Source organism: Botryllus schlosseri, chromosome 1 (assembly GCF_051294905.1).
Source record: "Botryllus schlosseri isolate E-star chromosome 1, Bs_hap1, whole genome shotgun sequence".
NCBI lineage: Eukaryota > Metazoa > Chordata > Ascidiacea > Stolidobranchia > Styelidae > Botryllus > Botryllus schlosseri.
Window position 1 is genome coordinate 11212764 of NC_137236.1, and position 27503 is coordinate 11240266.

Genomic DNA, 27503 nt, shown 5'->3' on the forward strand with positions numbered 1-27503 from the left:
AAAACTGTTGTAACGAGAATATATTGCCCGTCAAGGGCTACTACTACTACAACAACTAATAAATAAATGATCTTCCACCACATCACGGGTAAAGTTTACTTATTACGACTAGAGTATGCCATCGTAATCACGGAGAGTATGCGAAGCTTTATATGTTGTCTAAATGCAGGGTTGTAACCAAGTCACACGGCTCTGAGTCACAAGACAATCTCATTTTTTAAGTTTTAACTCGAGTCAAGTCAAGCCTTTTTCAATTCAGCATCGAGTCCAAGTCATCGAGCAGAGGGTCGAGTCCGAGTAATGATATTATGACTCGAGTCCGAGTCCAAGTCATTGTGGTAACTGCTCAGTTTCCAGTTAAAGTCTTGTTAAACACACCTTCTATAACCCTGCGTGATGATATCAAATGGTTCCCATTTATAACATACTAATTATCCTCAATTTTAGCAGTTTCTGGTCGCATTATCAACTACCAGTACCAATAGACCAAATCACAATGGTTTAGTTACTTTACTATTCTTCGAAATTGCAATGAAATGTCGGTATTGCCCGTCTGAGTCTCGAGGCATGTGTCTTGGTTCGAGTCATGCGCAATGACTCGAGTTCCAGTCGAGTCAAAACACAAATTGAGTCGAGTCGAGACAGGTCATTTCTGTAATTTGGGAAAATGACTTGAGTCGAGTCACCAGTAAATCGTGACTCGAGTCGGACTCGAGTCATTACAACCCTGGCTAGATGCCCCACTTTGAAGTGCGATGTCATTTCTCCCTTCATTACAATGTTCGTGCCATCACAACAATATGTACATTGTCTTGCTCCTAAATTTCAGTCGTGCTACGCCACTGAAAGTTTATTGGGCAGAATACGAATCCTGCCCTATAGTTCGCTGCACCGTTGGCTCTTAATACAATTTGAAGTGTTGTAATCTGCCCGAAATCCGAAAAGATCGCCTATATCTTGTGAGGGGTAAGCAATTTTGAATCGATCATTTTATACAGTTGCTCACGCGTTGAAATAATGTAAGAACTACTGCTTCGTATATAATAAATTACTGCTATACTGCTACTCCAGATAATTAGACCACTTTGATATCCAACGAATTAATCACCGAGTGCTCAGGAAAACGAAATCTATGTTTCTCGTGGACATGCTACAAATCCAATGTAAATTGAAATTAGCATTTAAATGAACACTCGGGTTTTGTAATGCATGTGACACTTGGAACCCGATCGATACTCTGTCTAAAGCAGTGTTTCTCAAACTGGGCCCACCCCCATTAAAGGGCTTGAGAGTATCTGAAAAATTCCCGCGTTGAGCGATTTACCTTCAATTGATGGTTCTTTCTCTGTGTATAGTCCGAATTTCATATTGGAGAATTCTCTCATCAACAGTCACAATCTTACTTGTCATAAAACTATCCATTGGGATCCTAACACTCTGGTTGCATTTTGTGATGGGACGAGAAGGGGGCACTAAATCTTTCACTGTCATAAAGTGGGGTATGTCTAAAAAAAAGTTTGAGAACTATTGGTCCATAGGATATGAACCCTTGTTGGATTTCTACGAATCTCTAATAATACATGACTAGTGTGAGAACCTGAGTAGTAATTGCTATCGACGATCTTACTATCAGCATTTAAAACAATACGATATGGAAGATCGAATCTTCATCAAACGTGTCATATATTGTACATTTGCGATATACATGGTTCTAATACACACACAGTCACTACAAGATATACCATACCTAACAATGATACATATTCGAACATCATCACCGGATGCAATACATCTCATATGACGTGCATTTTGAAAGAATCTAGGAATCGTATGTTAGCGATGCTATTGCTACACATATAACTACACAATCGGAAGTAATTAGTATTATATATTGCCACACATATAACTACACAATCGAAAGTAATTATTATTATATATATAACGGAGGGAGGGGGTATACCATCGTTTAAACAAGTGGGCCAGATATCTATAACGCATTGAAACCGAGAGCGGCACATAGGATTTCTACTAGAATAGCCCAAGAGCCCATTTAAAATCGGGAAAAATGAAGGTGAGTCTCATCACTAAAGTTTGACATCGAACTATACATATAACAGTTGTAAATAGTCGAAAGTGATTGCGCGGAGCCCTAATTACTCAGGTCACTGAACAAATTGTCTTGAAAAGAATCAAGTGGTCGCAAGACCAATGAGCATATTTCGCTGTTACTACGCACTGCACTTCGCCCTTATCAGACAAAGCAAAATAAGAGAGCCATTCAGTGAGCAATATAAAATTAAAAATTCACCCGCAATCCTGAAATATTACTCTGCAGGCAGCATTCGGCCATTGACAGTACGTCGTATGTCCCTGCCATATTCTGTCATCTCGCGTACAAATTTAGGCTCATTCAACAATTGTGAAATTAAATCAATGTTGCATCTTGGGAAAATCAGATTGAACGTGACTTGAATACGTAAACATATAGGTTGATTAGTAGATACATTCAATATACAATCGACTAGTATATTCATATTTAAATGAACCCGAATATTTTCGGTTGACACTCGTCAGGGGTAATCGTCAGCAACTAGTAGAGAATTGGAAAGAATATTGTATATCAACAATCGTATCACAAAATATGACGTCACCAGCATGAAAGAGAGAGCGTTCAATGTACTGTTTTAAGGTGGTACACGAACTCCTTTTGTTGACAGAGTTTTGGTTGGTGTATTTTGATAAAAGTCGACTCCAAGGCACACAAATGGAATTGTGAACGGCCTCGCCCAACGATTCGAAATCGGTCGTCTCGATAATTATTCGCGCACATCGGATTATCTAACAGATGTTTGCCGATGGCAGAATTAATGGCCTTTGATCGATCAGCATCGATCTTAAGCGGATGAGTTAAGGGTGAGCTTTTCACTGAGCTTGATGCACTTGTTCTGATGAATCATTCACGAAATTTCATGCTGGTGAGTCATATTTTGTGATACGATTGTTGATATACAATATTTTTTCCAATTCTCTACTAGTTGCTGACGATTACCCTTGACGAGTGTCAGCCGAAAATATTCGGGTTCATTTCAATATGAATATACTGTTCGCTTGCATAATGTAGTTCTGCACCTCCAAGAAGCTCTTCATATGTACATTCGGCACATCGCGTAATGGTCATAATTTTAACAATCAATTCAAGCATTTACGGATGTTTTCGAAAGGATGTCACTATTGATTTAAAACGAATGGAAATCGATTCCAATTTTGAACGTATAAGTTTGTAGGCGAGGTCACAGCCTTGTAGTCACGACATTTATTCTCAGAGATGTTTCAAGTCCAGCATCCACCAAGCATCTCGACTGTCGCGTTGACCTGAAAAACGATTTTGTCTCTAAATAGACAATATCTTTCACCTGGACAACTTCTGATATTATGCTGTGAATTGCACTGACAAGCAGAAATAATTATTCAAGAAAAAATGAAATGTTCCTCATGCAATATTAATATACCATTTATTAGTATATTCATATTGAAATGAACACGAATATTTTCGGCTGACACTCGTCAGGGGTAATCGTCGGCAACTAGTAGTGAATTGAAAAGAACATTGTATATCAGCAATCGTATCACAAAGCTCTTCAAATTATTAATATACTATCTATCAGCTACATACTTCACTTGCTCTTATAGTTCAAAAGCATCGCAGTAGACAGCCAACAAGGAGTTATATATAATTATATATGATTGGTATTTGATTTTTATATGATTTTATTTTAATTCCAGGTATGCTCTAAATGTAGCACATTCACGATAATAAAACCCTAAAATTAAGCAACTGGATATCATCTTAAGCAGAAGATTGGCTCACAGCAAAGCAATTCCAGTCGAATACCATGATCTTCGGAAATATCATGAACTCTTCTCAGCTCCTCTTTGTCTAGCATACGATCTTCGTCGAAGTATACCAGAGTTAGTGCTTGCACATTGCTGGCGATAGCGATAATATCATTCACGAGTGGGCGATATCGCCAATCAAATACGCATCTGATTGATTCCATCTGCGGTGAGAGAAATCTTTCAAAAGATGCATATGATACCAGTTATGGTAAATACTACTTTTTTCTGCTGACAAGCGTCGAGTAATTCATGAACCTCTTTTTCATTTCCAGCACAGAACATCCAATGAATGCTAACGCAAACGCCAACATCATTGATCTCATTGCAGTGTTTCAAAATATCGTGGTATTGTTCATTGGAAGCTGCACCCTTCACAACAATATTCAAGAATGCAACCTGGCAAGAAGATGGATTTTAGTGACGGAACTATAATGCCAACAGGGTTCCGACCTTGTATTTATTGACAGAATCTTCGATCAGGGACCAATCGATATCTTTCTCATCATGACAATCCAGCAACATTTTACTGATCTAAACAGTAAATGGTCCGTGGGCAAGGTTTTACTTGTGAAATTCTTTCCCAATATGATTTATTTCCTATGACACTGACCAAAGGCCTGGAGCTCACTGGAACTAACCTTTTCCAATTTTGTTTGTGATATATCTCGCAAGTCGTTCTCCGTCGTGTACACAAGTTGATCGGGTACTTCAATATATTCAGGCTCGAAAAGTCTCAAATAATATGTCAAATGAGAGATCCAATGGACTCTGTCGAATGCGAATCTTGATTCCTATGAACGAAAATGCAGTTTGATACGTGATAATTTATTCGCGATATTTTCGTCATTTCCAATCAGTCCGGCATTCACTGCAAGTTACCCACAATCATTCTGCTACTATTTCAGGAATGGTATCATTGGGCCGATATTTTTTGACATGTCAAAATGTTCAAATTCAGTCCAAATTGTAGCGTTAATCAAAAAAAAAAAATTCAAAATTGTTTACGAAGTCAAAATTTCTCTGCTACCTGTATTTAGTTTGTATCGTAGATGTTTGCACTGTCGCTTAATTTATCATTAGACATTTTACAGCTTGTAGCCTACCGTTGTAGATGGTACATATTGTCTGCTCATTGCGAATCATGAAAGGTCAAATGAAACGAATAGCTTGACATGGTGTTATGCTCGACGTTCTGCAATAACCTAACTGAAGCAAGACTGAGTGGGCATTGGTTCTTATATCAAGAAGAGCATGATGAAAAATTGTGATGTATACAACATTGTCAGAATGATGCAACACGGTGTATCACCGGAAGTGTACGTACAACTTCAGTGTTGCCAGCCACCAACTACTGGTGCTGAAAGTTATTTCTTCATTCTTGCCGAACTGCTTTGCAAGGACAGACACTTTCGACCAGAGAATGCAGGAAAGTGACATTTCGTTGTTGTACTACAACATATGTTGATAATTTCCACCTTAAGACGAGAAGTAATTATTAGTCAGGATTCCGTTTAAATAAATCGTTTTCATGTAAAAATTGGTCAGTTTTTAAGTCAAGAAAGTTTTTACACACCAACCTACACAGTTCCAACCAGAAATGAATATACGTCGTACAAATCTAACATTACATGCGCAAATTCCTAATCTACATACTGGAGGGAAAAATTCTGTCAAAATTAAGTATTTTAAGGTCAAAAAATGTCAGGATTTTGATTTTTTAGATCAAAATCTTCCGATTTTAGGTAAAGAAATCGACCTAATTATCCTACATCACTAGACATGACATTAATATTGTACCAATATTGGCTCATTTGCACTGCGATCGATAAATATGAGTAGACATCGTTTAAGCCAGACCTGGGCAAAGTGCCGCCCGCGGGCCAAAGGCGGCCAGCGAAGCTATTCTGTGCGGCCCGCGAAAGGTTGCTTGAGATTCAAAACATAAAACTTGCTTTTTGAATGACTAAAACCATAGACTGTATCAAATGAACAGGATATTCGTTTACTTTTAAGCCTGTTCATTAATATGTCAAGATTACGATGCCTATGTACCTGGCATGCGTTATCCAGATTCAAAATGAAAGCAATGTGGCAAAGTATGAGTAGCGATTGAAGTCACAAGAAATCACTCTTTCTATATAGTTTAGTTCAAACCTTCCTTGTTGACATTGTCACATTACACATTATACCAGTGGTTCTCAACCTTGCCTCCAGCGGCCCCCAAGGGGCGCTGGCGATTTTGAAGGGGGCGGAAACGCTCAGGGGGCGATATGGGGGGCGCTGGGATCAGGGGGCGATAAGGGGGCGCTCAAGAAAGATGGCTTCGCCGTAGATGATGTGGTAGTAGGACATATCCTTAATGAGTATTCAGAACAAATTAACATTCCACAAAACATTTCAAATCCCGAACTTTTTGGTCGCGCTACACGACGATGTTTCCTTCATATGTTTTCATAAATGTAGTTGGTTATTATAATTCATATAAAACGAATTGCGCGTACTTTTAGATTGCCAATTTCCCGTTAGTTGAAACACTGCCGTCACACTTGCTAGGATTATTTTCAACAAAATGTTTCGAATTGGGTATTATATCCCGCAGTGGACAGCGTGGGAAAATCGAAGGAGGCACTGTATCTCACTTTTGATTGAGAGTAAGAGCCCCTTGTACACAAAATAAGTTTTGAAGCATTTTGCACGAAATGAATAACTAAATATACATGCATTTGAGAGCTACAAAATTAAATCGTCGCAATATTTCTTCATCGTATCATAAAGGATGATACTATCTCGTGTTGTGGTTCACAACCTCACCTGAACCTTATATAATATGAGTTTCTTTGTTTGGAATACATTTATGTTAAAATTAATAACTGGGTGCAGTACTTAATTCAATGTGAGCAGATATATGCATCCAATTTTCAGTTGACTTACTTATAGCTACACTAAGCACCAAGACAAAATCCATTACCATTAATTTCCCGTATTGCCAATAGCCGATGTGAATTGGGGAGGGTTCGAACCACAGGGTATGAGACCGTACCCCATTGTTGATATAACAACCTTGATTTGACCCTGAATATACCACACACAATTATTATATTATTTGACTATATAGCGGACAAGAGGTAACAAAATAACAACTTGTAACGAAGTAGTAGTACCAACTGGCACGCCCGAATATGTTTAATTATTAATTACGTGGCCTTCATTTTCCAAGACAACACCTCACTCAGCGCTACTGGTAATTCTGATTACGTGGACTGAGAGGATAAAAATTTAAAGCGACATATATATGCAATTACCCCCTATTCATTCATGCATTATTGAAAATATTTGCGCCTTGGGCCACCAGGCCACACACACTTTGCTGACCATCGAAATCACGCGACGGGGTTCTTGGCAGCTAAGCCCCCAGAAGTTTGGTTTATCACGCTATGTGTGCGTAAGACAACCGTTTTTTAGGGGGGCTGACGAAGTGCTGTTACGGCCCTTCCGCTTACCCATTGTCTTTATCACTGTCCTTACAATATGTGGGGGGGGGGCACAAGAGCCTGATAATTTTTGATAGAGGTCGCTGGAGGAAAAAGGTTAAGAACCACTGCATTATGGGGTATGTGTTCCAATTTGTGACATGATATGTTTCCAAATTCCTAATTCGTAAAACAAGTCAATCAGTGCTCGCGATTAGCCTATGACTCATCCTATCTATCACCCAAAAAGGATCGATTAACGGGCATGCCAAAAAAGCCGAAAACCGAAATTCAAAGAAGGTCTAGGTTTAGAATTTAGAGCTCTAACTATTCACATACTGGAGTCAGGGGTAAACCCATCCTTTACGTTTTTGCCGATCATGTCGCCCGGATTTTAATTAAAGTCGGTCGTATGACAGAACCACGCAACACTAGGTCAAGGGAGGGCGCAGTTCAGGAAAACTGCAAGCTTCGCTTAACATAAAGACTATTTAGCCTGCACACTGCTCGGAAGGCAGCCGTGCACTATTGCATATACAGTGCAGTGCAGTGGTTCTCGAACTGGGAGACGTGAAAGCATCAAAATGATGGCGCGAAGCAGTAGTATATTGGAAAAAAAATTCGCGCTAGGCGCGATGTAGTTCCCGCTTATAGTTATCGCTCTGTGTATTGTCCGACTTTGATATTTCACAATTCTCTCATCGACAGCCATAATTTTCCATGCAATCAAACTATCCGTTGGGATTGTTAGCATTCTGGTTGCCCTTTTTTATATTTTGTGATGTCATGATAAGTGGGCGCGGAATTTTTCACTATCATAAAGGGAGGCGTGCCTAAAATAGTTTGAGAACCACTGTTTTAGAGTCTTAATAGAGGAATGTGGATAGTGGTTTAAGGAGAGCTAAAATGTATCATGTTTAACATTGTTTTGAATTATGACAGCTAACAGATATATTTTTAATTAACCGTCACTTTCTCATTACCTGATATCAACACATTGACTGAGCAGCATTTATTAACAATGTAATTTAGAAATAAAATTAAAACACGCTGGAGAATACAGCTAAACTTTTTCACTCGGCCCGCCAACGTATTTATTTTTCTCATTTGGCCCGCGCAGGAAAATAATTGCCCACCCTTGGTTTAAGCAATACCTTTCGGCGTATTGCCTTTTATGTTTTGGTTGGCTCGTAAGGCCAATACCGAGAAAATCATAAATTTTGCTAACATGATCAACAAAATGCTGCGCTGTAAGGAAATTACCAACAATTGATGAGGCCTGGTGCGAATAACAATATATGTCGAACAGATTGCAAATCCTACATTCATCACTGTCCGACATCAAGTTGCCAACGGCCGCCACATTTCATTTCTTATAAGTAGGGCGATATTTTTAGCTAGAAAAGGGGAAGATATTGACCTAAAAATAACAATGTTGACATTTTTTTACCTCAACAATCTTTATTTCGAGCAAATTTGACCTAACGTCTGCAGATTAGGTGTCTTCCCAAATAATGTCAGTGTTTTACTACTTATCTTCAATTCTGGTTAGAACTGTCTGTCCTTATGAAGTAGTTTGACCCGAAATAAAACTTGCTGAAAAACTGACAAATTTTTACATAAAACATCGTTATCTTAACGAAGTCTGGCCCTATGAAGAATTCCAGTAGTTACATTACGCATAATGGCAGAAATAATTTTAAAAAATGTAGTACAACGAAAGATACTTTCCTACATTCTCGGGTAGAGAGTGTCGAGCCTTACTAAGTAGCTTGCCAAGACTGGAGAAAGAACGTTCAACAGCCGCAGTCGTTGGCTGACAACACTGAAGTTGTGCGTACAGTGCTGGTGACACACCGTGTTGCTTCATTCAGGCAACTGGTGTCTACATCACACTTTTTCATCTTGCGCTTCTTGAAATAAGAACCACGCAGTCTTTCTTCAGTTGCGATATTGCGGTGTATTGAGCATAACACCTTGCAACCTATTTGTTTTATTTGATTATTTATTATTCACAATGAGTAAACAATGGGCCGTCCACAACGGTAGACCTATAAGGTAGGCTGTAAGCTGTAAAATGTCAAATGATAAGTTCACCGATAGTGCAAAATCTACGGTACAAACGAAATGCAGTTTGCAAAAAAGTTTTAACTTTGCTAACAATTTTGACATTATTTGACCTAATGCTACAATTTTTACCCGAATTTGACTTTTTTGGACAAAATCGCCCTAGTTATAAGTAAGTCATGACACTCATAGTGCTAGTCGGAGGAGATTAGCTTATGATTCGAGAAAGATGCGCTCTGTAACTCACACTCATGTTGAATCGTCCTTTGAAAAATACTTCATCATCGCGCACCTTGATGATGCCTTCTTCGTTTGTCAATTTAATGTGCCGAGACATAAATAGATCAAATGGAAATGAGGATTTCGGTAGAGGTCTTGTTGATCGGACCACCTGAAGGACAGAATCAGGACAACGTTTTAGCAAGAACCAATGCACACTTTAGGCGACAACCTCTCTACCATTTGGGTCGGTTTGACATATGCTCATAAACGTTATCACCAATTCATCAAACTCACTTTCCAGTCAAGATATCGCGATTCCTTCCGACGAAGTCCGAGAAACGAGCCTAGCGTCCCTGCCGAGAAACAATTTCCTTGCAAGTCCATATGATGAACCTAAATGTCAAATGTATTGAAGATGGTAGGAACATGAGAGCAGGATAACTGCGTATTTAGAATTCCAACATATTTGTCTAATTATGGAAGTTGCAAGACTACGTGGAGAAATCCCGGGATCTTGGTTCACGACGAATCTTCACGCCGAAACGATATTGATACAAATACAGTTGCTCGATCTACCGTCAACCAGTCAGAAATTCAACTGTCCAGGCTTTGTCAAATCTCACCTGAATTCGTTTCTTTTGACACTTTATGATAATATTCAGAATTTCATCGTCGATGTCGCAATAACTCAAATCTGCTGATTTAAGATCTTCGCTACGTGAAATCAGTGATCCCACTATATGAGCTTCATCGCGACTTAGCGATATTTCAGAAACATCGACTGCGGTGAGAGTCTTCAGCAGATCATCGTTATTCGATTCATAAATTGCGGCGTATAGTTCCATGCGAGTTCGCCCGCCGAAGTCTGTCTTTTTCAATTGCGAAGTCATCGTTTGGGAAATAATTTCGCGCTTCTTCATTCGATCTGAGACTGTTTTACAAAAAATAAGGCTTTAAAATAATGATATGCACCAAGCACCGAAAATGTAATGGAGGGCACAAATCGACCTGTTACGATTGACAATACAATTAACTTTGTCAAGTGGGTCTCATACGAATTGCAACCAAGTTTTCATGCTTTTAAACCGCCTTTTTTAGTACTACTGTATTGTTGAGTGCTGATATTGTCAATATATTGACAGGGAGCCACTCTTTGGAGTAAGCTACCCAACTAGTATATTGATTACTTGCCTTATACTTACAGTGGTTCAATTTTAGACTACGCACCCTTTGAACCGTTTTTGAAGCTGAGATATAGTCTTGTCACTTTTCCCTTTTGAGGTTTTACCAAGTAGGATGTAGTATTTGAATAGATTTATATCACTTTCATAATTGAACTTGTCTTAACAAATAGTCAATGAACCCCCTATTTCATTGCGACAAATGCAATAATCAAGTTGATTTTGGATGTCTTCAAATAGACACATCTACTTGTGTCCACTACATGACTACTTTAGTACCTCTGGTCCAAGGCTGATGATTTCGCGGAGACAGAGAGCCTCACTAAGACATAAAGCCTCACTTTTGTGAATTCCGTTCGTTGATTTATCAGAGAAAACGATTCCCGAGACAAGTCTTCTGACCTCCGACCACTGTCTGGTATGAAGATACTCGTCGTTGAAGCGAGAGAATTCCTCCAAATTCATCTCTGTAACGAAACAAGCAGCGAGAAATTCCTGGATACCTGGATAGGAGAAGATGAACTCGCAAATGTCTTTGTTGGACGGACGAATGTGAAAATCGTTGTGCGTAGATTCCGTCATCAAATATTGAACATCTCCTACGGGTACATCGAAGCGCTTCAAGTATCTACCAGAGAACACAGTCTTTCCTTCAGAAAGGCCCCTAAATGCCAGGGCTTTTAATTTGTGTGTTATCTGAGAAATCTCGTTGTCCGCGTTTTGAATGCTCGAAGCGCTTGGAAGAGAAGCCATGCCATTCAATGCATCGACTTGATCCGAAGTCCGTTGCTGATTCCGGATGTTCGCCGTGCTATGAAGGTCTAATAATATCATATCGTATAGTTCTCTGAGTGCAGTGGGCGGAGGTCTGTTTGGATCACCTCCCATTACGATTGATGTTAGAACTAGGTAAGCAGGCGTAGATACTAGCTGGACTAAGCGCGGAGACGTAGCTTGGATATTTCCCCATACTTTCCCACCGTTCACGCCGAGTAGGGATATGAAAAGTCTCTCTGAGTCCTGCGCAGAGAAACCCTTCAGTGCGAGGATTCTGTCTGGCCGGGCCATCATCGGTATCTCTGAGACCTTTAGTTCACGTGAAGCTACGAAGATTTTTACATGACGAAGAACATTGCGAGCCAAGATGTTGTACATGATCGTTGAGGTGCTTGCGGTATGATATTCTTTTGTTTTCCCAAAATACCGTCCTGCTTGCTCGAGCCCTTCGACATTTGAAATAGACTGTGCTGTAGGCTTGTCCGAAATTATCCGAGAGTCATCGAATAAGAAATCGGAAGGTTCGAACCCGTCAAACATTAAAACTGCTTCAGTTTGATGGTCAAAGAGATATCTATAAGCTCTATCCTGCTCATCTTTACTTTTGGAAAGAGAACCAAATGGAAATTCCGATAGTGTAATGGACGATTGTTCTTGGATATCCTTCAATTGAATGTAATGAACCATCTTTGACGACATATCCGCTTCCTCGGATGACGTTCTGAGCGATTTCTGAGCTATTCTACGAAGGAGAGTTGTTTTGCCCGAACCGGGTGATGCGACAATGAAAGTGACACCAACTGCATTAGATGGCCCTGGCGAATTCATGGTGGGACTTGGTGCCATGACCTCATCAATTGTAATTGATTGACCCCTATTTTTCACTCCACCGTAACGACCCTTCAGCGAGCTGCTTACATCAAAGATCCTCATCTGTGGGTGAATTTCGATGTCACGTTTCTGCAGCCATTTATGTCTGATATTATCGAGGACTTGAATTGACGTCATTTCCCTGGTATTGTCGTTCACAATCTTTATCACGTTATTCCACTTTTCTTCTGCAATTATTTAGAACTTACAGTCCGTTTGACATACTGCCATGGCTATTTAGCATGGATGTGATAATTCGAGTCATGACTCGATTCGAGTCAGACTCGAGTTGCGTATTTTTGATGACTCGACTTCACTGGAATCAATTTCTATATTGACTCGACTTGTACTCAAGTCATTGCGCATGACTCGGACAAAGTCATATGACTCGGGATGGGGTCTACCAATACGGCATTCATTGTAATTTCGAAGAATAGTAAAGTTATCACACTATTATGATTTCGTCTATCAGCAGTGATACTTCAAAATGCTACCAAAAAACTGTGAAAAGTTAGAAAAATTAGTCTTCTATGAATGCAAAGTTATCGATATCACCAACCAGAGTTGTGAAAAGTGGGTTTTACATGATAGTATCTTTAGGAACTGAACAGTAAACACAATGACTTGGACTCGAGAGTCAAAACCCTATGACACGGACTCGACACTCTAATCCAGGGGTTCTCAACCCGCGGCCCGCGGACCCGCGGGCCCGCATAGATTTATTTTACGGCCCGCGACATATTTCATAATGAACGCAATTAATACTCACACGGCATTGTTACATATTAATTTATCTGCTTAGGTCTCCTATCGCACCGTTTCTGTTTCGTTTGAATACTCATTTTGGATTGTTCTGGTTTCTTGAAATATGCTCGAGTTTAGATTGTTATTGTTTTGAATCTGTATTCGGTTGGACTCCGGTTCAACAGATTCCCGCTAGTACATTTTTAAAGTGTTTTACTCACCGCGAATGGTTTGAACAGAAACAAGAAAGGGGAATGGGAAATTAAACGGCGAAAACTTGGGTTGTAACTCTGCGTGGAACGATGAATTTGCTTTCTCAGATATAAATGAAAAGCCGATGTGTCATATTTGTCGAAGAGCAGTTTTCGTCAGTTGTAATGAAGCGTAGAAGCTTTAAATGATACCATGGCAGTTTCGTCTGGAGTTAAACATATCGCCTGATCTTGGAAAAAAACTGCGCGAGTCATTGCCGTTTCCGGAAGTTAGCAGCAATGACAACATCCCCTGGCATATTTCGAAGTTACAATTGTCTTATTCAACCGTGGTCAAAAGAGCAACAGCAACGTCAATCGTTCATATTTCGTAAGTTCTGAAACACGTTGCCTCGTAGACTGCTTTATCCTAATTCCGAATTCACCGACTCCACAGCTAATTGTCTGAGTGCATTTTATCAGAGTGGGCATATTTGCAGAGCAAATGCTGGCTGGACTAACATGGGAGGGGGACCAGCGAAAAACATTATTTTGACAAAACTAACAACTGCTTTTTTGGCAAACAAAGATTTCGCATCATGTCATGTTAATATTGATAGAATGACCGAGAACAACATGAGGGTTCTTCATAGTAAATTATCTGTACTGTACATGCATAGTATAAAATTAGAAAAAACTACGATTTTCTTCTTAAGAAGTGAAATATTTAAGAATAAATAGCAAAATGTTCGGATTTTTTAGGGGTATAAATATCTTCTGACAAAGAGCCAATCCGACAAAACTAATGTGATATTCGTAATCAGTAACCTCAAAAACCCCAGAAACGTCTCTCAGATGTTCTGCCTAAAAATTTTTTCTCATTTTTTGACCAGTGTATCGCTTACTGCCAGCACTACATTCAAGATCCCAAAGTCTCTGAAATAGCAGCCTACTGTCTTACCTGACACACCATTATTGCAGATGCTATTTGTAATTACAAATAAGTTTATAATTAAAATGCTATCATCAGATAACGATATACATTCTGTACGCTGCGAAACAAAGTTGTTTACTTTGCTGGCGCACCTTGGCATATCGGCGATCAGAGCCCAGAAGTGATAAAGGTGATAGAGCCGGTTCCAGAAATATCGGTACTCAAACAATTTCAAGTTTATTAGGACTCGTAACTCCAGATCAGTGTATTAAAGGTCAACTATATCGACCAAAACAACTTTGGCTAATTCTGTAGAGTTTTTCATGCTGATTCCAAAAATATACATCCTTTCTCCGAGAATTAAGTATTTACTGAGATATCGCAGCTCAAACTGCCGACTTCTGAGAAACGGCTGTAAAACCAGCACCCGTGACGATGACGTACTACCAGGAGGCTTTGCCGATGCATGGAAAACTGAATGGGAAGTCATAGTAAGTCGTGGGTTGTTGTTGTCCTCTAAACTTCCTTATTCTGCGTTCTTTTGATCCTAGTCTCCAACTGGGCTATTAAATCTCCATTTTATGGTACTTTAGGTTCTTATAATTTGTGATGGCTAGCGTAGAGGGAGTGATTAAGAAGAGGAAATACAATCTCAGGGGACTGCGTTGCGTTGCATATGGCTGTTCCAATAGTATACCAAAGAGGTCATTTCATGTGTTTCCCGATGTAGAAAAGGATAGAGAACGCCATAATGCTTGGGTAAGAATGGTCAAGAAGACGAGAGACAAGTGGAAAGGGCCGCCACCAAAATCTTCTCCAGTCTATCATGGTTGTGTTTTATGCTCTGAGCATAAAGCCAGGTGCAATCCCAACGAAATTCTTCCATAGACTTCATGACAGCGAGCCAAAAAAGAAGAGAGAAACTGCAGTCCCTCAAAAACTAAAGATTGCCAGAAAACGTTCAGCATCGTCCATAGACAATGAGGACAAGGTAAAAATGTGTGGTTCTACTAGTTTATTAGTTAGTTTACTTGGGTGACAGTGAAATGACTATGATAAAACAAGCCAACTTAGGTAAATATTCATTATCTGGTAGAAACTCTTGATGACTGGCAGTAGACTAGTATTACTTAACGCAGGTCTCCAAGTCTTCATATATTGGACTAACCTGGATGCTCTACAACAATACCGATGTTGTCTGACTCACTTCAACATTCTGTGACTCCTGTCAAACTAGATAAGAGTTGTCAAACGCATACTGTGCAATCTATTCATTTTAGGAGCAAGGGTATATATCATGGTTTGTTATGTTCATAGCATGAGCTTACATATCAGTGTTCTAGGAGTTACCGCAACCCCGTCGACGTCCGATTTCTCCTGTCAGACTGGACCAAGTTTTGTGGATTCGAGTCAGTGCATCAGTAGCACCAGCAGTTCTGATACTGATTCGGAAGTCGGTGATTACATGCCTGAAAGTGAAGAAACGTCCGAGTAAGTCATTTGAGGTGCAGGAGTAGTGTTTCAAATTCGAAGATGAATTTATGTTTCAGACTCTCCGAGGACGAAGATGTTGCGTTGAAATTTCTCCTTGTTGAAAAGAAGAAGCTGATAAGTCTATTTACACAGTGTCCACTCTGTAATACAGAATCATCACTCCAGGAATACCGTTCTGGTAGCTTGTTAACCATTCACCAACAATGTGACAACGCTTCTTGTAAATTTCAACGAGTTTAGAAAAGTCAAAAGCAACTGAACAGGGGAATTGGCGAAGGGAATATTGCGATAAGTAGCGCTGTATTCCTGAGTGGATCTTCTCCAGGAAAGGCCTTGAAGATGCTTCAGCTGATTGGAATGCAAGCTATCTCATATGCTACATATATGCAACATCAAAAAAGCTATATCATTCCATCAGTAGGTTATATTTACGATGAAGAGAAGGCGGCATGTATGGCACGGGTAGCAGGGAACTTGTTAACGCTTTCGGGTGACGGGAGGTTAGTTGTTGTATCATCACACTTCATTTACCGACCGGTTCGAATTAATTTTCAGAGCTGACAGTCCTGGACACTGTGCCAAGTATATGGTGTACTCTTTAATGGACACAGCCTCGAAGAATATTTTATGCTGCGAATTGGTACAGGTATGTAGCATAATACTGCACTCTTAGATTGTGATTATAATGAGTGTTTTTCAAGTCCAACGAAACTGGAGGAACTTCACGCACGGAGAAGGAGGGTCTGCGGCGTTGCATGGCTTCAGTTATGCAATCGGTTACAATAAAAGAGCTTGTGACTGATAGGTATCCACAGATACGAACGTACCTTCGTGATGAATATCCAGAAGTCAAGCATTCCTTTGACACGTGGCACATTGCAAAAGGTATCGTACTTATTATTCTTACATTATTTAAATATTTAACCCACGTCATGTATCTAATGACACAATTGTCCAAATTCCCCATTTCAGGACTGAAAAAGAAATTATCAGCCTTGTCAAGGAGGAAAGACTGTGAGCTCATCGCAGTTTGGCAAAAGGCCATGACTGCTCAACTTTACTTCTGTGCAAGGCGGGGGGGATGGAAATGCAGAGGTTAATACCGAGGTCTGGAAATCTGTTGCTAATCACATCACCAACCAGCATGTTCATCCAGAGCACACACATTTTCGTGCTTGCGAACATGGGGAGTTGACTCCTGCACGGCGATGGTTCAATGAAGGTATATACAAAATTTAATGCAATGACAGCACCGCCCATTATTCAACGACAGAATGATGCAAATTTCTTAATCACAAAATCTGTTCTGCTTCAGATTCCATTGTGTACCAGAAGCTGTACGACGTGATGTACTCCACGCGTATGATGAATGACATTAAGCAATTGTCAGGGTCAAGCAAAACGTCAGGGAATGAAACTTTAAACGCTCTTCTGAATCACTTTGCTCCGAAGCTGTATCATTACAGATACAGAAGCCAACGTGCAAGGCAAGTACCCAGTTCTGTTGCCATCACATGTATTGATACCATGAAATCACCACCTCTTCAGGATGCGGCTAGCTGTCCTGCACTTTAATGAAAACAGCTGCAGAGGGCAGAAGAAAAGCAGGTCCGGAGAGTCACTGTTCGCAGTAAAATATGTTAAATACAAGGAAGGCTGTATCGTTAATAAAAGTGCTAACCGATGCTACTTACAGTAAGCTGCTGTAGTCATTGATTAGTTTAAGGAGTACCTCGTCATCACACTTCCTCTGCCACATAGGATACTGTACAGAGGTGAAGAATGAGGTTTGGAAGCGTATCTGTCATTCCATCGTAGACGACGAGGTGCGACCAGACCTCCCTCCCTTGCTGCTGCACGTGCAAGATTGCCACGAGAGCAAGCCATCAGAGAGCAGAAAACTAGGTTCAGCACATCATGATGATACCATATCACAAACGGTAATTATTATTACTTCGACTTCCGTTTCCCTCACAACTTCAAAGTGTTTTGTAACTTCAAACGACCACCCCTGAAATAGGCTTATATATAACCCCCTTAGTATTGCTGCTGGCTTTCACTTGGGTATCGAACCAGTGTTACGATGAAACAATAAAATGGTAGTGTCTATGACCAAACATGATAATTGAATTTCTGCTTTAAATTGCTATTTCAGCCACGCTGACACTCCAGGCTGAGGGCATCATCCTGGAGTATAACATCAAAAAAAGAGAAATCGTAGAAAAATCCTGGAAATAATGAAGACTTTTTCGAGCAGATTTCTTGACACGATTTCTTTCTGTGACATTATAATCCTTGCGATTTTGTATGTATTCAAACCTAGTAAAAGCTTCTGACTTTCCTGTATGTAGTAGTAACAGCTTCTCAGTAGTCATTATATTTTATACAAAGATGAGGTCAAAGTAGCAGACTGTGAGAACTGATGAGGAGTGTAGAAATCCAGTGGATGCGGTAGAGCGGAGTTCCTGTCGGATGGAATCTAGTCTGGTCTGGCCAAGCGTCTCTGAAAAGTCAACATGTACTCGGTATATGCATCAGCTCTCGAGCTTTGATCCTCAGCAATCTTATATGCATTCACTAATTTGTTTGGACAATCCCAATCACTTGAAAAAAAGGAACTACTTTGGTCACCTGAGGATCACCAAGTAATTCAATGACTTACCTTTATAAGGGTATTCAGATCTATTTTACTTTTATATTCTCTTCTTCACTGTCCATTGAGTGTGTTCAAGTGCATACCTCTTCTCTACTTCGCCTAGGCCCTAGGGAGGCCAAGGTGGGTGTCTGATTTCACAGACTACTCTAAGTCGTTTCGACACCTTCCTAGCTTTCCATTGTATCGTAGTTATGTGGTGTCTTCAGATGATGAAAATGTTAATAAACTGATACTGAACAGACACCGTGTCGCTATCATACAACTCCATAGCTTCGGCAGATGTTGACATTATCCCACTTCAATGCATGCACAACAGCCGCAGCATCGGAAATCCTCCTGGTAATACGTCATCGACATACTTTATTGATTTAAGTAGCGTTTTTGCCGGTGATGGCATTTTGAGACTTTTGCTGCTCGATATTTCAGAAAATAATTAATTTTAGAAGGTGGGATGTATATTTTTGGAATCAGCATGTTTAGGCGATATAGTCGACCTTCAAAAGTAGGTTCACCGACAAAGAATTTCGATATAAAGTCGACAGGTTTGATATTCGATCGTGTAATATTCGCACCAGGATCGCGTTTTTTATATCCACAAGCGGGCGAATCCGACCTAAGTAATGACTAGAAAAACCGTTTTTACCACAGAAGAATATGCGGAAGGAGGATACGACAGTAACTCACGTTGTTCTTCCATTCCGAAAGCGCCTAGAAAACTCATCGGAGTGGGTCTCCTAAGAAGGTTAATCCCTATATCATCAGCTGAAGTGTTCATCCTTTTTTGAGCAACCTGCTCGCCTGCAGATGAATTAAAGCACATTTTCATCCACATCTACTCGACCTCCTAATAACGGCAAAAATGGAGATCACACATATAAATGACTATCAGCTATGACATCGGTAACACGTTTAACAGATATCAGTCGATACGGGTAAGCTAACGATATGAAATGCATATTTATCAAATAGTTCATGGGCGTAAACAGACTACAGAGTTTGCTGCACTATAGTCAGGCCGTGTTGTAGTTGGCATTTCGGTAACCGAATGCCAAAACTTCTCGAAATAAAAATTTAAAATGTTAAAAATACGAGTTTTTGAAAATATGGATTTTTATGGAAGATTTGATAAAAATGTCAACCAGTATCACCAGAAGTCTGTATGGAGCGACAAAGCAAGTGTTTGATCAGAATTCATGAATCATAGGGTCCGTAGATCCTTCGGAAGTCCGCATACTACTCTCCGAGGGGTTCATGAAAGATTATTGAAAAGGAAAAAAAACTTCAGTGATAAAATCTGGGTATACAACCAATCTGTGGATTGATCAATCCAGCGATTAGGAAGTAGATGGTATTAAGCGATTAGGAAGAAGATGATCTCTGCACGCCAAAGTAGTAATAGGCTTATTTCGGAATCTGTGATAGCGGGCCCCAGTCTTAAGATTTAGCGCAATTACTAGGCATTTCATTGTTGCCAATGCTCATGCATTTTGTCGCATCATGCCACGCCACGAGCGCTAGTGATCCAGGGCAAATTTAGCTCAATGTGCATTATGCCAAAATTCCATTCCCTTTAAACTTGCTATTGAAAACTGTATGCATGTTCATTGTTCTATAACTCAAAGATTGTGTAACGTTTTCCAATAGGGACATAGTTTCATTAATGAACAGACATTGTGCAAAAGGCCTCCAGGTTTATACCTACCGTGCAAACATATTTACATTCAGTCCTTTCCTAGTTTTTCATTGCGGAATTGGATAATTTTTCATATTATAAATATTGATTGCACTGGTCAACACATATTTTTAGGCAGACAAACTAAGTGTGGTTTTGAGAGTTCTGAAGGGCACTAATTCCGAATATGACCTTAGTTTCTTCAAATTGGCTTTGGTTTTGGAGATAACCCATGGGGCTATTTTGACTAAAATCACCCATTTTCGTTGTATTTGCTATATGGAAAATCGGCTCAGTCGTACCATAAAGTTTAGAGATTAAATCAACTTGTAATTTTTACGCACAGAGGACTCTTCTAAATCGAAATACAGCTACAGCACTATATTTAGGGGTATTTGATTTATCATAGCTACAGACTTTCACGGATATCATGTAGCTCATATAAATAAACTCCAGTCTTTGTATTTAACTAGATCAGTGGTTCTCAACCTTTTTGGCTTCGCAGACCCCTTTTGATTGTTACGGACCCTCGCGGACCCCCTAAAGTTTTAGTTCAATTTTAGCTCTATTATGGTGTAACCTTCATCTGTTTTGTGCAAATATGAACTGGAGGCTTGTGATAAACAGCAAAATGAATGATTTTTCTTGAAAATAACATCATACTATTCATGTAGAAATTGGGAGACTTTAATACGTCGAAGCTACTTTTGCTGCTGTATTTCTTGAAGTACGTGGTCGTGTCTTGGAAATCCGCGTCCTTCGTTTTAATATGAACGAGGAGTGCCGAATACCATTTCTGCACATATAGATAGAGGCTAATTCAATATCACCGCATACCGCGTCCGACGATACTTTTGGTGTAATCGCAATATTTATGGCACCAAAATGAGGAAACATACATTTTATGAACATATCACCCGCAACATCTAGAGCAGGGACGGACAACATACGGACCACGGGCCCTATTCGGCCCGCGACGGCATTTTGATCGGCTCGCAGAGAGTTTCTACCGTCAAAGTGAAATCCTAATCAAAAAGTATAGATAAATTTTATTCGCCAAAGAATGGATCCAAGTTTTCCAACCTTAGACAGACTGTTATGAAACGACTTGTTCTGTTCGGGTTTACGTATATATTGACGAGCAAACATTTTCTACCATGAACAAATGAACATTAACGAGACAAGGCTGTAACTGGTGGTATGAATTTCGGTGTTGGAGCGTAATGGCTTAATAGCAACGAAACACTCCTTGTTCATCCAAAAACAGCCTTTTCGATATGGCATCCGCAATAAGAATGCGCCAAATCTGATTGATAGCCGCGAGCTTTAAGAGCAGTTATATCATTGTCCGATTTATGACGGTGTTAGCCGACAATAGTCTTGTCATTTCGATATGAATATACTACTCAATTGTATACTAAAGTTCTGTACCTCCAAGAAACTATCCAAATAGTTGTTACGTATATCACAGGATAAAATGGATTTCGCGTAGCGAGGTTTCAATCCCTGCATTGGGACAAATTGGGGAAACACTTCGGAAATTTTCATTTCAAACGAATGTTCAGTAAATTTGACGAGACTGACAACTTCAAATCGAGAAGGGTTCGCAGACATTGCGACGTCATCCTGATTAACGGTACTATCTCCATATTTTTATTTTTTCCACAGACCCCAACAAAACGTCTCTAAACAGCAATATGTTTGTATCAGCAGGTTATTGGAAAATTGCTATGAAAATGAATTTCCCCTCTACGATAGTTCATGTCAGACGATTATTATGATGATATGAGTCAAGAGGTTTTAGCAGTTGTGGTGCGAAACTTCCTCATGCTTTCTCAAATTAAAAAATAATATAAAAATAAGGTTATCAACAATTTTAAAAATTTAGTGGTCTCGCGGACCCCCTGAAATTGCTTCGCGGACCGCTAGGGGTCCGAGGACCCCCGGTTGAGAAACGCTGAACTAGATACTCTAACAACGTGGAATTCATTCAATCAGTTTTACGTCAACCACCTAACGTAAATTTGAAATAATCAATTGGAATTTAATAATAACAATTTATTTTAAAGCAGAATTGTTTATTGTACGATTTTCACTTGTAAGCTATTTAGTGCAGTTTTTCAACATGTTCCAGCTAACCTGCCACAATACGCTCATCTCATCTGCCCTGATGTCTTTCTTTTGTTGTTTTGGTGTCTTGGTGAAACCGAGCCCCTTGCTAATCAACAAGATAATTAGGAAATATATCAAAATGACCGAACAGGTCGTGAACTTTTTTGCTCAAGTTTTCCATATGCAGATATCAATTTTCGGACCAACTGTTTCTAGTTGGATGCTTTGTGATTATCTAAAAAGTTTCATTTACTACATCTCAAGAGAAATTCCATGCGGTGAAGTCCTTCCTGATATGAAATTGGACTCTTTCATCGGTATTCGAATCTGAAATCTATCAAAAATACCAGATTTAAGCTTTTCGTTTGATAGGGATGGCAGTGACTCAGCGGAAAATTACCCATTTACGAGTCAAAAGAAATGAGACGCATATGAGTATTGTAGTTAAGCTTTTTAAGGACAAATTTCATAGCTTCGTACTCCTATTGAATCTTGGTAGAATGAACAATTGATACAGGACAATATGTATTTCCATTGTGCAAAAGTGCAATTTTTAGGCTTGACAAATTTCGCATCAGGTCATGTTTTGTTAATATTGATGGAATGACTGAGAACGACATGAGGTTTTTTCATACTCAATTATCTATTCATAAGCAGTTTAGAATTTGATAAAACTACGATTTCTTCATTCCAAATTAAATATTAAAGGGTAAGTACAGTATTTCGGGGCTTTTTGAGGGGTGTAAATAACTTCTGAACAAGAGCTAATCGGGAAAAATAATGTGATATTCGTAATCAGCAATTCCAAAAACCCCAGAAACGGCTCTCAGATGTTCTGCCATTTTTATTTTCATTTTGTGTACCCATGTTATTAACGTCGCACAATTTTTCTAACAATTGGTTGGGAAGTGAGAGCCGTGATCCAAACGTGTCAGATATTCTTTTGCATTGTTATCATAAGTATTGTGACATCTGTGAATGCCGGTAATTTTGCACACATGGTGAAACGACTATCGAGAATATACAGTGCAGAAGCACTCGGTTTTGTATCGGGTAAATTTGGTCTTCAACATCGTTTTCAATTCGGATTTGAATATTGCTGTTTGATGGCACAGCTTTGCTTGTTTTGGGACTTCCGTATCATATAAAAGACCGAACTGAAGCGTTTCACACGGTTAATTCGAGTCTATAAATATGAATTCAATCTGTCAAAAATGAAATTTGAAAAATACCAAAAATAACACGGTCTGACTATAGGTACTATATATGAATGTTGTGCACAAAGACTCCTTGCAGCTCATTGCCGTCCTTGGATGTAAATTTAAGTTTAGTACAGTGGTTCTCAACCTGGGGGGCGCTTCCTCCTTGGAGGGGGGCGTGAAATCATCTGAAGGGGGCGCGAAGAAGCGGTAAACTGCGCGATTTACCTCAAATTCAAGCGTGTTTCTCTATATATAGACCGAGTTTCATATTTTCGAATTCTGTCATCAACAGTCATAACCTTCCATGCCATCAAACAATTTTTTTGGGTTGCTAACATCCCAGTTGGATTTTGTGATATGACGATGAGGGAGGGACAAAAATTTTCACTATCATAAAGGTTGAGACCACTGGTTGAGACCACTGGTTTAGTAGCTTGTTTGACTTACTAACGAACGACTAATAATCAATGCATACTTGCTATAGGAGGAATACGTGAGACCTCGTCCGGCAGTTCTATAGTTTTCTGTGGAATGACGTCTTGGTAGTTACCTGCCAGGACAATAATAAGTCAAATATTGCAAACGTAAAGCTATTATAGGAATCTACCATGTACCGTGAAATATTCATATTCCTGAAAATTGCATACGGTTGGTATGATGTGTGGTTATGAGGAAATTGAGTTTATCGTAATTGCATATGCTAGCAGCGCTATAAAATTTGCGGATCACACCGAAAGTACCGGCTCAATCACGCTTGTTCCATGCAACCAAATTACTGCCATCCACAATATTATTTTACATAAACGATGAATCGTACGTACTGAGTTTTCGTTTTGCATAACGCCATTCTGGTTGTAGTCGAATACCTACTTGCCACCCAGTACAGTAATCGTCACCTGGAAATAGGATCATTTAGTATTGCGGAAACAAATTAGTATCAACTCCCATTTAAAAATATTATGTAGGCCTACGCCAATTAATTATATAGGGTATACAATATGATTTCCACCATAATTACTTCAAATCAGTAGCCTATTGTTTCTAACTTGATTCCATAATATTGTGAAACGAAATAATTACATACCGTTCAAAACTTGAACGCTTGAAATCATCAGAACTTTTTCTAATTCCATTTCGTCCAACATTTCAGTCTCGCGCCAATATATCAGCATGAGCATCTTTGAGTGCTTAGCGAGAGCAATGATGTCGTCAATTGAAGGGCGATATAGCCAATCAACTACACATCTGATGCACTTCAACTGTGGTAGGATACGTTATTCCATATCAGTTAAAAGATAAGAAAATCATTTTTATTACTTCCTTCTGTTGACAAGCTTCAAGAATACTTTGCACGCACGTCGCATTCCGAACGTAGAACACCCATTGCACATTCACGTTAACACCAAATTGACATATGGTATTGATATGTTTCAAAATACCATTATGATCTTCAATAGAAGTTTTCCCGTTCCCACTAATACTCAAATGTTCAGCCTGGAATAAAAACAAGCTCAAACATCAAAAATGAATGATCTGTAGAATTATTTGACCTGATATTTCTCGGCATAATCTTCAATCAACGACCAGTTGATGTTGTTGTCTCCTCTGCAATCAAAGAAAATCGTTTCCATCTAAAAGTAATATTCCACAATTAGACAGAGCTAATCGCGAACGCTGGTGATTATTTGCACATTCTGAATAATACTGTATAGTGAAAGCCTATTCACCCTATTTAGCCTATTCAGACTCTTGAATGCCTTTTTAAATGTACAACATGATATTTGAAACGACAACCTGATAGCTGCGAGCAAATAAATATATACGTACTTTTCATACATTTTAAGACTACAGGACGTTATCATATCACATGACGAGTGAATATCACAGGTTCTTAGTTACAAGCTCCTACACCTCGATTACATACTCGAATGCAGTTTGTTTTCCCCAAGTAGAAATTACTTTATATAGCGATCACTCTTATATAAGAAATATCCATTAAACTTTGACTGAGCTAATTTTATGACGGTTCGAGATTACAACCGATAACATTGCACCATTTATTTTTCATCAGTCACTTTATGTTGGTCACAAACATGCACATTAAAATATGAAAACTGGCGCCACGACTGAAAAACTTTAACATTCGTTCTCAAACTGGGAGAGGCCGTTCACGCTTTCATTTGGGGCCGTGAAGTCGACTTCTATCAAAACATACAAACCAAGCCTGTGCCTACAGAAGGAGTTTGTGTACAATCTAAAAAGAGTTCACTGTGCTTAAAAGCTCTCTCTGCCCCGATCACTCGAAATGACATGCCGGTGACGTCATATGTTGTGATACGTTTGTAGATATACAATGTTCTTTCCAATTCTTTACTAGTTGCTTACGACCACCCCTGACGAGGGTCAGCCGAAAATATTCGGGCTCATTTCAATATGTATATACAATTCAATTGTATAATAATATTTGCAACAAGATTTCAATTTGAATAGAGTTAATATTATGTTAGCTTATTTCCGTGAGGGTAAGACTGGTAATATGGCTTGTATCTAGATTCTAGAACAGTGGTCCCCAACGTGGGCGATATCGCCCCACCCCAGGGGGCGATTTGGCGATCTAGGGGGGCGAAAATGAGGAAGGGGGCGACAGGGGGCGAAAATGGACAAAGGGGGCGACGGGGGGCGGAAATAGCGAAGGGGGCGATTATTTTTTTTTTTTTTAGTCATCCACCTAGCAATGCGGAGCGAAAAAACGTTATTTTCAGCTCTGAGCGGAGATAGATGACCTTTTTTTTTTAGTCAACCCGCCGGTGATTCCAATCTGTATGCCCGATTATCGGTGCACAAAATTTGTGGGGCGATGATCGGTGTTGACCTTGAAAAGGGGGCGATGGGTCGAAAAAGGTTGGGAACCACTGTTCTAGAACGACACAAACTAGTTCTGAACTCATGACCGTTGCAGTTTCGCGGTCGAGATCACATTTGTTGTATAACGGTGATGGACAGTGATCGTGTTGCTCTCATGAACCTGTAGGTTGAATGACTCGCTTAAAGGTTATAATGACGCATATATGCAGTGTGGTATTCCAGAGTCATGCGTTTGTGTATCTTCCATCTAGGCCACATAGAACACGCCTCAAATGAATGCACTAAGATTCAGACTCATGTAACTATACGGATAATTGTGCTGCATGAAAGCTGAGTTATCTGATGATGCCATGCATGAACCGAGGACAGCTGCAATCAAGGACAGAGATACTGTAAATAACTGTCAATGAATCGTTACAATGATAAGTATCGATATATCACCTTATTAGTTGATGTAGCTCTCATGATCCGACGTAATTCATCCTGCGGAACATTGATTATAGTAGATTCAGGCTGAAGAAAGGCTTTGAAAAACGTTGCGATGCTCAAACGGTCAGTGTTGTGCAGTGCTTCGAATACCAGCTTCATTTTCTGAGACAGTAAAAATGTATTAATAGGTTTAACGTCGTCATTTAATATCATCTTCCATAGTTGGAAACCCAATAAATGGATAATACAGGAATGAGCCGAAATTGCTGTAAGGAATTTCATTGTTAAGCATATGTTATGTTTAGTATGTCTGGCTATAATATCCTTCAGATCAGTGTTAGGGGAAAACGTCCGCTAATCTACAATGCTTCGCAAAATGAACCATATTGTCATATTTGCCGTATTTCAGAACGAAATTCTTAATTGTGAACCAGCATGTGATTAGCCAGTGCAGTTTTCCAACAACTTAACAAGGTCATAGGTTAAAACCCCATACACAGGGGTGTCAAACGTACGGCCCGCGGGCCGCATCCGGCCCGCAAAGCAATTCTGAAGTTCACTAAGTTATCCCACAATATGGAGAATGTCGAGCATGGTCATACGCCTCATTATGACCACCAGACAGCCAATTGACACCCAATTCCAAGAAGGCAAAAATGGGCACACCGAGTTCAGGGTTTTATAGAAATATGGATCAAATGTAGTTATTCACAGAAGCGA

General features: G+C 39.5%; 1 protein-coding gene across 1 annotated transcript; it reads right to left on the minus strand.

Annotated features, from left to right (window-relative positions):
• Positions 1–1664: 1664 nt before the first annotated feature.
• Positions 1665–26953, minus strand: LOC145441061 (uncharacterized). The gene is made up of 16 exons (XM_080318842.1): positions 26796–26953; positions 25040–25120; positions 24807–24983; positions 24574–24748; positions 24311–24385; positions 23965–24039; positions 19188–19301; positions 11179–12672; positions 10280–10587; positions 9951–10049; positions 9682–9825; positions 4536–4688; positions 4348–4428; positions 4117–4293; positions 3869–4058; positions 1665–3372 (listed from the first exon to the last, which is right to left on the minus strand). Exons 1-16 carry the CDS (start codon positions 26940–26942, stop codon positions 3320–3322), a joined length of 3543 nt encoding a protein of 1180 aa, XP_080174968.1. The 5' UTR covers positions 26943–26953; the 3' UTR covers positions 1665–3319.
• Positions 26954–27503: the final 550 nt, after the last annotated feature.